The 14,078-nt window shown below is 44.8% G+C and overlaps 1 protein-coding gene across 7 annotated transcripts in view; it reads right to left on the bottom strand.

The window, feature by feature from the left end:
- The window catches only part of LDB2 (LIM domain binding 2), a 461,389-nt gene that overhangs the window by 285,898 nt on the left and 161,413 nt on the right, over window positions 1-14,078 (bottom strand). For all 7 annotated transcript variants that reach the window (XM_005681920.3, XM_005681918.3, XM_005681919.3 and 4 more), the window contains exon 2: window positions 3,894-3,996. In XM_005681920.3, the coding sequence (XP_005681977.2) occupies window positions 3,894-3,996 (103 nt within the window). The remainder of the gene's footprint in view (window positions 1-3,893; window positions 3,997-14,078) is intronic.

A 14,078-nucleotide genomic window follows, 5' to 3' on the forward strand; every position in this document is an offset into this window, starting at 1 on the left:
CCCTGGACGTTAGCCTAGGTCTCTTTAGGGGGTTAACCAGTGTCTTTACCAAAAGTGTCTGTGCTGGTCACCAGGAGCTGGGGAGACTGTGCCCACAGTTTGGCTCTGTGCCCAGAAAAGGTGCAAAGGGAAACCAACCCTTGCTTGATGCTGACGATGAGCAGGCAACCTAAGAGGTCACTTCCATACAAGATGGAGGAGAAAATCACGCACCACCTTAAAATTGCAAAACGAGCATGCAGAGGGCTCTGCCATCCCCTTCCTCTTCTCACTTGTCTTCTCCGTCAAATAAGACACATTATTATTTGCGACTGCTGTTTTCAGAAGTGTGTGAATTGACATGCACTTCTTCCCCCTTTGTGGTGGGAGATGAAAGGATAGTATGGGGCGGGGCGGGGTGCCCTGACTCTGACTTTGGAGGTGGTCGGCCTGAGGCCTCATGACTCACCAGCTGGGGCTCTGGGGGCCGAGGAAGGGTCCACTTCCAGAAGAGTCACTCTTCAGCTCTCCTGATCTTTAACTATGAACTTGCTGAGCGAGAGGGAATCTCTTCTGCCTGGCCCTCTTTCCCATTCGAGAGTCCACCTCACCCAAAGAGAAACCACCTCCCTGGACTGTGGGTTTCTCCAGCTGCTGGGAAAATACCTTCACGATGGCTCACGAGGCAGCGGCAGGCGCATAACCTTAGGCACTGCACAGCCCGATGGCAGACGTTTTCCAGTAACTGTTCCTCTGGGTCCTCTCCTCATCAACTACACCCCAGTCTTCTAGGAAGATAGCAGCAGTCTCCATTGGCAGTCCTGATCATACCCGACCTGGGGAGGGAGCCCACTCCCATCAGGAGAGTAGGGGCCCGGGTGGATGGAGCAACAGGGGCTTTCTTAAAAGGCAGAGCAATGGGACTTGGCCGGCAGGCCAGTGGTTAGGACTCTTCACTTCCAAAGCAGGAGACAGGGGTTTGATCCCTGGTCGGAGAACTAAGATCCTGGAGGCCACACAGCCAAAAAATAAATAACAAATGGAAGAGTAGTGTATCTTCCCAAACATAATTACTTCCTGAATTATTATATGATTAGGTGTGCCCCTCCCAGTGCAGTTCAGTTCACTTGTTCAGTCGTGACCGACTTTGAGACCCCATGGACTGCAACACACCAGGCTGTCCGTCACCAACTACCAGAGCTTGCTCAAACTCATATCCATCCAGTCGGTGATGCCACTCAACCATTTCATTCCCCTCCCAACTGTGCAACTTAAAATAGAGCCAACCACACCCTAAAACTTATTTGAAAACCAAGCAGAGCACTTTGGTTTGAGTTCTCCCCATTTAAAGAAGTGCAAAGACCTCGGTCAAGGGATGGTTTTGCCAGCATTCTGTTTGGTGGTATAAAATTTTCCCCTTAAATGTCATTCATATAGTCATTCAATGAGTATTTATTGGGCACTTGTCTTGTGCCAGTTTCTGTATTAACTTGATAACTCAGCAATAAATAAAACAAAGCCCTGGTGCACAGAGAGAGAAAACATTCTAATACAGGATGACAAGCAACAAATAAACAAGTAAACACATATTATAGGATTTACGGTAGCATCAAGATACGGTCTATTAGAGCTGAGAGACCCTCTGAAAACACAGAGATAGGGAGGGAGAAGGAAAAGTTTTTTTCTAATAAGGGTTAAGTAAACCTCACCTGGAATATTCCTTGGTACTTAGAACGAAAGTAATTTGCAGAAATGTCTTACATATATAAATGTAATAGCCAAGTCCTACTTTCTCCTTCAGAAATACACAGCTCTCAGCTCCCTGCAAGGTGTGAAAAAAAGGCTGCAGCCCCCAGCACGGGGCCAGCGTGCGTTTTCCCTGCCCAGCCGGCACAGTGTGCCTGGACCGCCAATGGGTTAAGGTAGCTGCGAGATGCTTGGAGCGCTGCATAAACAGCGCGTGTCAGACACTCCAAGCATCCTTCATCTTCCCTATCTCCCAGTCCTCAGCTGTCAATCAGCTGTCACTAGGCCGCACATCAGCAAGCGTGCACACATCACCCGACTGTCAGCAAAGCAGCTGATGAGACTCGCTCCAGACTGTCAATCATCTTTGTTTCTCTCTGCCGCTCGGGAAATATTTTGGCTCAGAGAAACAAAGAAGCCTGGGCAACAATGGCTCGTTGTCAGGCAGGCACTCCTGTATGTGGATATAAGATCTTCAACGAGCCCTGATCATGCCTCACCCCCCCGCAGATGATGTTGGGGTCAGGGGTGGATAGATGGAAGATTGAGAATCTGTTTTATTAGTAATTCTAGTTCCTCGAGCAGAGCCTGATGGATTCACACACACACAAATAAGCACAGGAACGTGAAACAATGATAACTTGAAGTTATCTGAGCTTATGCCTCAGAAAAAAAATAAGGCTCGGAGGATGGATGACTGCTAGGTTTGCAATTATTCATCATTGATCAGGCAGACTTTTGGGGAGAGAGAAACTGTTAGATTGCTGAGTTCATTCATCTCCCAGGGAATTCTGAGATAGTAGCTTTGACTCTCCCACTCTCTGGGGTGTGAGGAGGTTGCGAGCACCCACGCACAGAAAAGCTAGTGAACTCATTAGGACCCCCAGTGAAGTGGGTCTGCTGGCACTTGCAACAAGCGTCCTTATGTCGAATGTAAAGACATTCCGGAACAGCCCCTTGTCTGGCACAGTAGCTGCCCCTCTCATACAAAACATGTATTGATCATGTTCCCCACCTCTAGAAGCCTGCAATATACAAATCTAAAGAGACGCTCCTGGCTCTGAGCTTCCGTCGAGCAAGCTGTCCTGCTCCCCACGAGTTTGCCACTTTTTCAAAATCACCATGCATGTATTGGCATAATTAATCAACTTATCTCGCAATAGATCCAAATACTAAGTTATCTGAAGCCCTGTAACATTAAGAAAAAAAATACACTTATTGTACGCTAATTGCTTTGCAATACATTTAGAAGCCGTTAGATCTTTTCATGGTGTTCATCAAGACTGCTATTATCTATCAATTACCCAATGATCTGAACCAACCCGTTTGTACATACTGTGGCTGCTCCCATTATCAGCCCCGTGTTTGTGACATTTGGGATGTTTTACCCTCTGACAGACAGATCCTTTCCTACTGCACAACGCCGATTTCTGAAAACGCATCTCTTCTGATCTAACCGGACATTAATTGCTTTTGTGCTGATGTATCTATGCCTCTCAGTCTTCCAGCATAACTAGCAAATCTCATCTCTGACAAGTTGGCTGAACCTAATCAGGACAGATCAGCTGTTACCCAAGGTGCCACGGGCTGTAATTTGTGGTTCTTTACAGAGTTATCACTCGCCGGAAAGACAAGGAACTATAAATTCTGTCAACAGGAATCCCAAAGTGTGTGTTCCAAGCAGCTGGGGCCTCCCCCGCCCGCAAGAAAACATAGCACTTGTCAAATAAATACTTGAGATAATTGATAAGAGGGGATTAGAAGGATTCGGCTGATGCCGTGACTGTAAGACTTTTTTTTTAAAGGAAACTTCAGAAGCAAAACGGTACGTGTGAAGTATGAGTTGTCAAGGATAAAGAAGGTTTGCAGGGAAGTGAGGGGTAACAACTGTCCACAGTTCAGCTCCCACCTATCATTGGGGAACTTGGTTCACATCTGCCTCACTCTCGAAACAGGCAAATGCCTAGACATCCTAAGCTGCAAAGGAAACATCTCGCCACCTCTGAGTCAGGCTGCCGCCCGGTGACAATGCCTTGATCAGAGGCAGGAGGGCAGGGAATACTGCCAGCCTGTCAGCACCGTTCTATTCTCTGAAGACCCCTGTGGTTTTCTTTCGGGCGCAAAAAAAAAAAAGAGGAAATATTAGAGAAAATAAACTGCTTTCTTACTGTATCGCTTTGGTCCATCTTCCAAACAAAATGAAAGGGTTAATGTGGCATCATCTTCAAAAAACTCGGTGGCAAACGCGTCCCACCAGAGGTTGTCGCTGTCCTGCAAAGAGACAGATCATTTATTTAGCAGGCAAGAGCAGAACATAGCTCAGAGAGGAGCTGAGAAAGGGAAAAAGGCCGAAAAACTCAGTTACCCAGTTACCGGTGGCTTGGGACTCGGCATATGTGTGTGGGTGTTCTGGAAGGAGTGTGGGTGGGTGTGTGGTCACTCTTCAAATTAATTGCCTCAAATGGGGACCAAATTCCAATTCGACAAACAAGTTAATGCAAAGCAAGTGAAAATTAATTCTGGGGGACATATTTGGGGAGATTTAATAAACGTATTTTGGAATACTGAGAAAGTTTTTAAGAAAAGGGTTTGCACGTAATGTAAAATGTACTCAGCCTTTTTTCTCTTTCTTTCACTTTGCTCTTTTAAGAGCCCGACTTTACAAACAGAAACCACAATATTACAACCAGGTTAAGGAGACTACATTTTTTTAAAGATAATTTATTTAAAGAAAAAGAAAAGATTGTGTGTGGCTTGTGGCATTCCTCTATGTAAATATCCCTATGAAAGACACAGGTATTGCTGCCTGGATTTATGTAGAAAGATGAGTGTGTGCACAGGCTGACGTCACATACATGTGGAGTATTCTCGGGGACTGGTTTAAGATGACAGGCAATCACTAGCTCGTTATTAGATCAGTCATTAAAACCAGAACAGTTCAGCAGAAGGCAAACCATCCATAGGAACTCTGCTTGTTTGTCTTGGGTCGAGAGTTTCCTTTGTTCATCCAGAAAATACTTTGAACTTGACCCAGTTGAAGACCGTTAATGTCACTGCAAATCTTCAAGGGCAAGAGAAGGGCTTCCCTAACAGGGAACCGGGGGGAAAGTGTTGTGTTTTAAAGGGGGGGGGGGTCCAACCTGTGCCTCATTCTCTGTATAGTGCTTGATTTACTCCCAAATTATTTTTTAATTTTAATTTTTGTTAATCCATTTTTATTGAAGGATAGTTGCTTCACAATACCGTGTTAGTTTCTGCTGTACAGCAAAGTGAATCAGCTACACATATAGATATATCTTCTCTTCTTAGGATTTCCTTTCCATTTAAGTTGCCACAGAGAACTGAGTAAAGTTCCCTGTGCTATACGGTAGGTTCTCATTAGTTATCTATTTTGTACCTAGTATGAATAATATGTACATATACACATGTATATATAGACATATATGAGTGCTGAATAGTTGATACTTTCAATTGTGCTGCTGGAGAAGACTCTTGAAAGTCCCTTGGACAGCAAGAAGATCAAACCAGTCAACCCTAAAGGAAATCAACCCTGAATATTTATTAGAAAGACTGATGCTGAGGCTGAAGCTCCAATAATTTGGCCACTTGATGCAAAGGGCTGGCTCATTGGAAAAGACACTGATGCAGGGAAATATTGAAGGCAGGAGGAGAAGGGGATGACACAAGATGAGAGTTGGATGGCATCACTGACTCAATGGACATGAGTCTGAGCAAACTCAGGAGATAGTGAAGGACAGGAAAGCCTGGCATGTTGTAGTCCATGGGCTCACAAAGAGTCGGACACAGTTTAGTGCCTGAACACCAACCGCAACATGAGGCTTCCCAGGTGGCTTGGTGGTAAAGAATCTGCCTGTCAATGCAGGAGATGTTGGTTCAATGACTGGGTCAGGAAGATCCCCTGGAGGAGGAAAGAGCAACCCCTTTCAGTATTCTTGCCTGGAAAATCCCATGGGCAGAGGAGCCTGGTGGGCTATGGTCTGAGGGGTTGAAAATAGTTGGACAAGACTGAGTGTACACACACACGCACATGTATATATGTACTTTTGCCACCTGATGTGAAAAGCCAACTCATTGGAAAAGATCCTGATGCTGGGAAAGATTGAAGGCAAAAGGAGAAGGGAGCAACAGAGGATGAGATGGTTAGATGGCATCACTGACTCAAGGGAGATAGTGGAGGAGAGAGAAGCCTGGCGTGCTGCAGTCCACGGGGTCGCAAAGAGTTGGACACAACTGAGCAACTGAACGCCAGTATGCGTCAATCCCAACCTCCCAGTTCCTCCCACCCCACCCCCTGCCCACCTCATTTTTCTGCATCTTTGGGAAAGCAAGGACTAGGGTTCAGGAAGAGGGAAGGGTGATGGGAAGGGTCATATTTTGTCTCAGTCTGGTTTCTTTGCAAGCCCTTCACTCTACTGCTCCATGGTCAGGACTCATGCTCAGGAGGAGGTTCAGACCATACAGTAGGGCGGGTGGTATTATTAACACATCATTGGTGGGTCCGTCCTGTGCACAGCCCTCAGAGCAGGCACATCCTGACACAAGCTATGTGAACTTGAACAGCTTATTTTACCCCCATGAGCCTATTTCCTTACTTGGAAATTAAGGATAATGATAATGACAACAGTAATACATATCTCAACCAGAAGATACAACAGTTGTATTAATAATCTTGCACAGAAGATGTGGCATTTCAGTAAGTCAGTGGCTGTAACATGCCTAGCAGAGTGCTGGGAGCACAGTGAAGATCAACGCAATGCCCCTTTCACCTATCTACCATCTTTAATATCAATTCTAAAGGATGAAGCATTTCATGTTCGGAAGAACTCTACATCAAAACTGTTTCCAAATTGAGTACGTTTCCAAATCACTTTGTCTGTAACCCATTTCTTGGCAACAATATCTGTCTGTGACATAGTGGAAACTTATGAATGGATAAAGCGTTGTGGTACATACATATATGTGATGGAATATTACTCAGCCATGAAAAGGAACATACTTGAGTCAGTTCTAGTGAGGTGGATAAACCTAGAGCCTGTTATACAGAGTGAAGTAAGTCAGACAGAGAAAAACAAATTTCATAAATGAACACAAATATAAGGAATCTATAAAAATGGGACGGATGAACCTATTTGCAGGGCAGGACTAGAGACACAGACCTAGAGAACAGACTTTGGACACAATGGGACGAATTGAGAGAGCAGCCTTGAGATATATACACTCCTGCATGCTAAGTCGCTTCAGTCATGTCCAACTCTTTGCAACCCTATGGACTGTAACCCACCAGGCTCCTCTGTCCATGGGGTTGTCCATGCAAGAACCCTGGAGTGGGTTGCCATGCCCTCCTGCAGGGGATCTTCCCAACCTTAGGATTGAACCCATGTCTCTTTTGTCTCGTCCATTGACAGGCAGGTTCTTTATCACTAGCACCACCTGGAAGCCCGTATAAATGCTGCTGCTGCTGCTGCTGCTAAGTCAAATCTGTGTGACCCCAGAGAGGACAGCCCACCAGGCTCCCCTGTCCCTGGGATTCTCCAGGCAAGAACACTGGAGTGTGTTGCCATTTCCTTCTCCAATGCATGAAAGTGAAGAGAGAAAGTGAAGTCGCTCAGTCGTGTCCGACTCTCAGCGACCCCATGGACTGCATGCAGCCTTCCAGGCTCCTCCATCGGTGGGATTTTCCAGGCAAGAGTACTGGAGTGGGGTGCCATTGCCTTCTCCGCATATAAATGCTACCATCTGTAAAATAGACAGTCAGCAGGAAGCTGCTGTATGGGCACAGGGAACTCACCCCGGTGCTCTGTGACAACCCAGAGGGGTGGGATGCAGGGGAGTGGGGGGAAGTTCAAGAGGGAGGGGACATAACACTTGCGTACTGGTGGCTGATTCACGATGCTGTATGGCAGAAGCCAACACAACATTGCAAAACAATTATCTTTCAATTAAAAAAAAAAGAAAGAAATTAACCCACTCTCTTTCCCTTGCTAATTGTTCAAAGACCCAGTGACTAAACCAGTTCCTCCAGCTCCATCCTCCTGTCATCTCACTCTGGGTTTCTAGCCCTTTTGCTAGAAAGTAGACCAGTGGAAGGTAAAAGCCCAGGGGGCACCCAGGCTGATCTGAAGTCACTAGGAAAAAAGAAAGAATCTAGGCTGTCAGGAGGCGGGAGGACTGTCTATGAGCAGCCATATCGTTTCTGCAGGACCCAGACAAGGGAGTGCTGGCAGAAGTCAACGGGAGAGTGAAGACCCCAGAGGTGGGGGATGACGTTTGATTCAAACCAACTGTGATGGAACATGAGATGACTCAGTGTCTCGGGAAATGTCAGGACAGCTTTGGTAGGAGAAGGCTACATTGAATAACTATACACACATACACAAAATCAATCAGCTTTGGTCACAGATCTTGGGAGAACATTCCAAAAAAAAAAAAAAAAACGTAGTTTCACAGGACCAGACACATCACAGGTACATAATAGAATATACACACATGTGGGCTGATAGAATAAAGGAATAGATAAGAAATGGGACTTCTTTTTTGTGCCATCAAAGACAACCCAACTCAAGAAAGTCACGTACACGTTTCTGTGAGGTTTAGATGGCCGATCCTACTTTAGCTGTCAGTCAATATTTTTAAACTGGCACCAAAAAAATGTTTGGACACTATTTTTAAGCTCTAGTTGTCAACTGCCCTCCCAACACACATTTAGAAAGTTTTTAAATGAGTCCTTAGTTATGAGAGAAAAATTCTGATGGAAAGGGGGAATTAAAAAGTACTATTTTTAGGAAAAAATTAGTAAATGTCAAATACAATCCAGGCTTAGCTTGGCTTTTTTTCTGAAGGAAGCGGATCATGGAAAGAACATACATAGCCGCGGTAGGTAGAGGGGGTAGGGGGTAGGGGCAGGGGCACTGGGTTAGTAGTACCACCTGTAACTCAGTAGTTTCTAAGTATTTTTTTTCTATGAACTGAACCATCTTATATTCACAGCTGCCCTAGTTGTTCCCAAGGGGCAGAACAAGCAGTCTTTAGAGAGAATTTATACCTTTGACCTCTATGTTACATTGGCTTCAACACGTAAATTCTGCCTCTTATTCACTGATGACCTAAGTCAAAACCTCAACTTCCTTGCTTCTATTTATTCATTTGCAAACCGGGAACAATTATTGCAGTGGACTGTGGAGCCCAGGGAGTAACTGTCTGGCGCATAATTGTTGCTCAGTAAATGGCAGCTATTAATATTTATTATGGTCTTCTTTGACCTTAAGATATCTGTGAGTAGAGAATCTGAATTTTGAAAAACTTAAACTTCTCAGTCAAGATCATCAGCTAGAAAGTGGTGAAACCAAACTTCCCATACTGTGCTTTCCCTGGGCCACACACACACAACAACGTGGGAACTTTAGCTTCACCACTTTCTAGCTGATGAAAGTCTGCTAATTCTAGCCTTTTAGCCTTTTTTTTTTTTTTAATGGATTTAATCTTTTTAGAGTAGTTTTAGGTTCACAGCAAAATTAAGAGGAAAGTACAGAAGATTCCCACACCTCCTTGCTCACATACATGCAGAGCCTTGCTCACTATAGTAGTTCAATTCAGTTGTTCAGTCGAGTCCGACTCTTTGTAACCCCAAGAATTGCAGCATGCCAGGCCTCCCTGTCCGTCACCAACTCCTAGAGTTCACTCAAACTCATGTGGATTTGTATAATTGATGAACTGACCAGCCCATATTTTTTACCAAACAGTTCTGTTCAAAAAGTGATTTTCACCTTAGATTGAAGACAACAAGCAAGAGTAGAAGAGGCTGGCATTGGCTGCAGGAAATTTTGCTTGAGCAGATCTCCAGTTCTTCCAGATTTTGCCCCCTTCTCCCACCTTCATGTGTTTTTTTTTTTTTTTTTTCTGAAGATAAGCCTCCTCTTTAAACACCCCCTCCTGGCTAGTATAGTTCCTGGGATCAGTGAGGCAATTTTATGGAAGAAATCTGCATAGTAGCTAGGCCAGGAGTCCAAGGAGCAGCTGAAATACAACTATAAAAACCCATGCTGAACCAAATGTGAAATTTCTAGCAGAAAATCTAGCCATGTGACAGGTGGGATCTCAGTTCTCAGCCACAGAGCTGAGCTAACAACCTCACGAGCTGTGGGCAATGGTAAAAAAACCAGCGCTTCCATATTCGATTTCTAGATGTCAGTCATCTAGATGGCGTGAGCCTTGCAGACAAAGGCAACAGGGCTCTGCTTGACCACATGTGAAAGAGACCAAGGAAAGGTAACAGAAAGTGACTGATCATGATTCTGCCTTTCTACCCACAGGCTAGCACTTCTGTCTCCTGATTGCAAACATGCTGCCTCCATCAGCAGAGAAATGAATGATCCAGGAAGTTCCATTTGGAGCAGGCTGCATGGCCAAGTCCAGTCAGCTGACCAGCAAGAGGCTGCATGTAGAAAATGTCCAAGGGCCTTTTAGCAGCAAGGATTCCACAGAGGAGCTCGCAAAGCCTGGTTTCCCCTAAGAGGTGAGGGCAGGCAGGATGCTGCCAACTCTCCATGAAGGCAACCCCTCAATTCCAACCAATATGGAGATTAACCAGGAAGGGCCTTGAGACTCACCAGAGGGTCAAGATCAACCTCTCAAGATTCAGCAGTAAAGGTTATGACAGATACCCTTAAAAACAAACCAAGAGCCGGAGGTTTTGTTCTGGGGTGTGTGGGGGTGGCCGCACACACCAGGTACTGCCGATACAATAGATACAATATTTGGTGGATATGTTGTAAAACACATCCTATCCAGGTGTGTTCAGTTCCTTAGAAACCTGTCCGACTCTTTGAGACTCAGTCATAGCCCGCCAGGCTTCTCTGTCCATGGGATTATCCAGGCAAGAACAACTGGAGTAGGTAGCCATCCCTTTCTCCAGGAGATCTTCCCGATCCAGGGACTGAACCCACATCTTCTGCCTCTCCTGCATTGCAGGCAGATTCTCTATTGTCGAACCATCAGGCAATCCAGAGAAAAGCCATTATTATCCTTCTGGGGACCAGCATAGTGAGGAGTTGGCCTGTGTGGAGTCAAAGGACCCAGCAGCTTATCTTTTCAAACCAAGGGCCTCTTGTTAACCATTTCCTGGCCCCCCTAATCTTTGCATATATTGTGCTTTTGGACGGGCATGTCCAGCAAAGACCAAGTCTCAGTCCTTGGATTCCCTTTTCCCTGTCTTCTGTGCTAGAAAAGCTCGACACCTTACCCAGTTAAGAGTGTGGATCAAATTATAATTGAACCACTGCCTTGAAATATACTGGCTTGGCCAAAATGTTCGCTCAAGCTTTTCCTTCGGATGGTACAGAAAAACCAGAACGTACTTTTGGGGCAACCCAATACGTTTATCTAACCTTGTGACTGCCGTACTAGATACCTAAGGAAAAGTGAAAGTGAAGTTGCTCAGTCATGTCCGACTCTTTGCAACCCCATGGACTGTAGCCTACCAGGCTCCTCAGTTCATGGAATTTTCCAGGCAAGAGTACTGGAGTGGGTTGCCATTTCCTTCTCCAGGGGATCTTCCCAACCCAGGGATGGAACCCGGGTCTCCCACACTGCAGGCAGATGCTTTACCATCTGAGCCACCAGGGAAAACAAAGGACCTGGTATTAAGAGTCTCTCCATCCTCAACAGGTCTCCCATCTACAGTTAAGGAGTAGAAGAAACAGAGAGGCCATACCCGCATTGTGAGTAAGACTCTTCCTCGAAGACTGGAGGGAATCTTGAATCTAAACTCCATGGCGAGGGGCCTAGGACCTCATACAAGAGGGCCTTTCTGCATCACATCACTGCTGCCTCCCTTGTTATCAGTGGACGCACCACCCACATGTGTGACAAGCTCATACAGAGGCAGGAAGGACTTCTCACTCATGCTGCTGCTCCATTGAACCACCTGTGGGCATTTTTCTTGCTCTTTTCAGTGAAATGTTTGTTAAGTGAATACACTTCATTGATTGTAATGCAAATAACAGATTTTTATTTTATCAATTTTTAAAAACAGAAAATAGAGGATAATATGATGAAGACCCATGGGCCCATTATCCAGGTGGTTTGATAATTTAAATAATAGTTTGATAATTAATCATTATTAAAATAATTTTTTTCCTTTTTAAAAGGAATGAAAAGTTATAAATAAAAACTGATATTCCAGGTATCCACAGCCAGCTCTGTTTTTCTCTCCCTTCCCCCAGTTCAGTTCAGTTCAGTCGCTCAGTCATGTGCGACTCTGCGACCCCATGAATCGCAGCACACCAGGCCTCCCTGTCCATCACCAACTCCCGGAGTTCACTCAGACTCACGTCCATCGAGTCCGTGATGCCATCCAACCATCTCACCCTGGGTCATCCCCTTCTCCTCCTGCCCCCAATCCCTCCCAGCATCAGAGTCTTTTCCAATGAGTCAACTCTTCGCATGAGGTGGCCAAAGTAGTGGAGCTTCAGCTTTAGCATCATTCCTTCCAAAGAAATCCCAGGGTTGATCTCCTTCAGAATGGACTGGTTGGATCTCCTTGCAGTCCAAGGGACTCTCAAGAGTCTTTTCCAACACCACAGTTCAAATGCATCAATTCTTCAGCGCTCAGCCTTCTTCACAGTTCAACTCTCACATCCATACATGACCACAGGAAAAATCATACATAGCCTTGACTAGATAGACTTTAGTCGGCAAAGTAATATCTCTGCTTTTGAATATACTATCTAGGTTGGTCATAACTTTTCTTCCAAGGAGTAAGCGTCTTTTAATTTCATGGCTGCAGTCACAATCTGCAGTGATTTTGGAGCCCAAAAAATAACGTCTGACACTGTTTCTACTGTTTCCCCATCTATTTCCCATGAAGTGATGGGACCAGATGCCATGATCTTCGTTTTCTGAATGTTGAGCTTTAAGCCAACTTCTTCACTCTCCTCTTTCACTTTCATCAGGAGGCTTTTTAGCTCTCTTCACTTTCTGCCATAAGGGTGGTATCATCTACATATCTGAGGTTATCGATATTTCTCCCGGCAATCTTGATTCCAGCTTGTGTTTATTCCAGTCCAGCGTTCTCATGATGTACTCTGCATAGAAGTTAAATAAGCAGGGTGACAATATACAGCCTTGACATACTTCTTTTCCTATTTGGAACCAGCCTGTTGTTCCATGTCCAGTTCTAACTGTTGCTTTCTGACCTACATACAGATTTCTCAAGAGGCAGGTTAGGTGATCTGGTATTCCCATCTGTTTCAGAATTTTCCACAGTTTATTGTGATCCACACAGTCAAAGGCTTTGGCATAGTCAATAAAGCAGAAATAGATGTTTTTTCTGGAACTCTCTCGCTTTTTCCATGATCCAGGGGATGTTGGCAATTTGATCTCTGGTTCCTCTGCCTTTTCTAAGGCTCCCATAAACAACCGTCTCATGCAAATCATATAGCCCTTCATAGTCCATCTTTTGTGTGAAAGTGAAAGTCGCCCAGTGATTTCCGACTCTTTGCAACCCTATGAACTATATAGTCCATGAAATTCTCCAGGTCAGAATACTGGAGTGGGTAACCTTTCCCTTCTCCAGGGAATCTTCCCAACCCAGGGATCGAACCCAGGTCTCCTGCATTGCATGTGGGTTCTCTACCAGCTGAGCTACCAGGGAAGCCCATCCGTTGTGTATATATATGCATATATATACATAATACATAACTCCATTCACATGCAGTCCTGTTTTCTGTTTTTAATATTTCATTTAAATGATGTCATACATTATGTTTCCTTTTGTAAACTTGCTTTTTTTCAACACTGTGTTTTGGAGACCTCTCTATTTTATATATTAGAGTCTCTTCTTTTCTTATATAAGCTACATGGTAGCACCCTGAATGAACAGAATATATTTTATTTAAGCATTTTGCTACTAATGACCTCTAGACAGTTTCTAATATTTTGCCATCACAGCAATGCTGCAGGCAGTATCTTTGCGCGTCCCGTTGTGCTAGTGCGTAAGAACATCTCCGGGGTGAAGTGGCCACACCTAGGCGTAGAGTGTGTGCTTTCCCATTAGTAGATCCCTGCGCTTCCCGATTGGACACTTGTGGTCTGAACTCGCACAGGTAGAGTTGAAGCAAAGAGCATTTCTAAGTGATGCATTTCAGTGGCATCTAACAGCAGTATTACCATAATCACTAAACAGAGTCCGGCTCTGCTAGGAGAAGGATGAGCATCCAAACATCCAAAGAAGATGCGGTGATCAAAAAGCAGCACTTATAAAACTTTGCTTATCATTCTCTTAAAGGCAGAGTGTATCAGAGGGCTTCATTAGCCAAAAGGAGGGTTTCTTGCCA

Source organism: Capra hircus, chromosome 6 (genome assembly GCF_001704415.2).
Source record: "Capra hircus breed San Clemente chromosome 6, ASM170441v1, whole genome shotgun sequence".
Lineage (NCBI taxonomy): Eukaryota > Metazoa > Chordata > Mammalia > Artiodactyla > Bovidae > Capra > Capra hircus.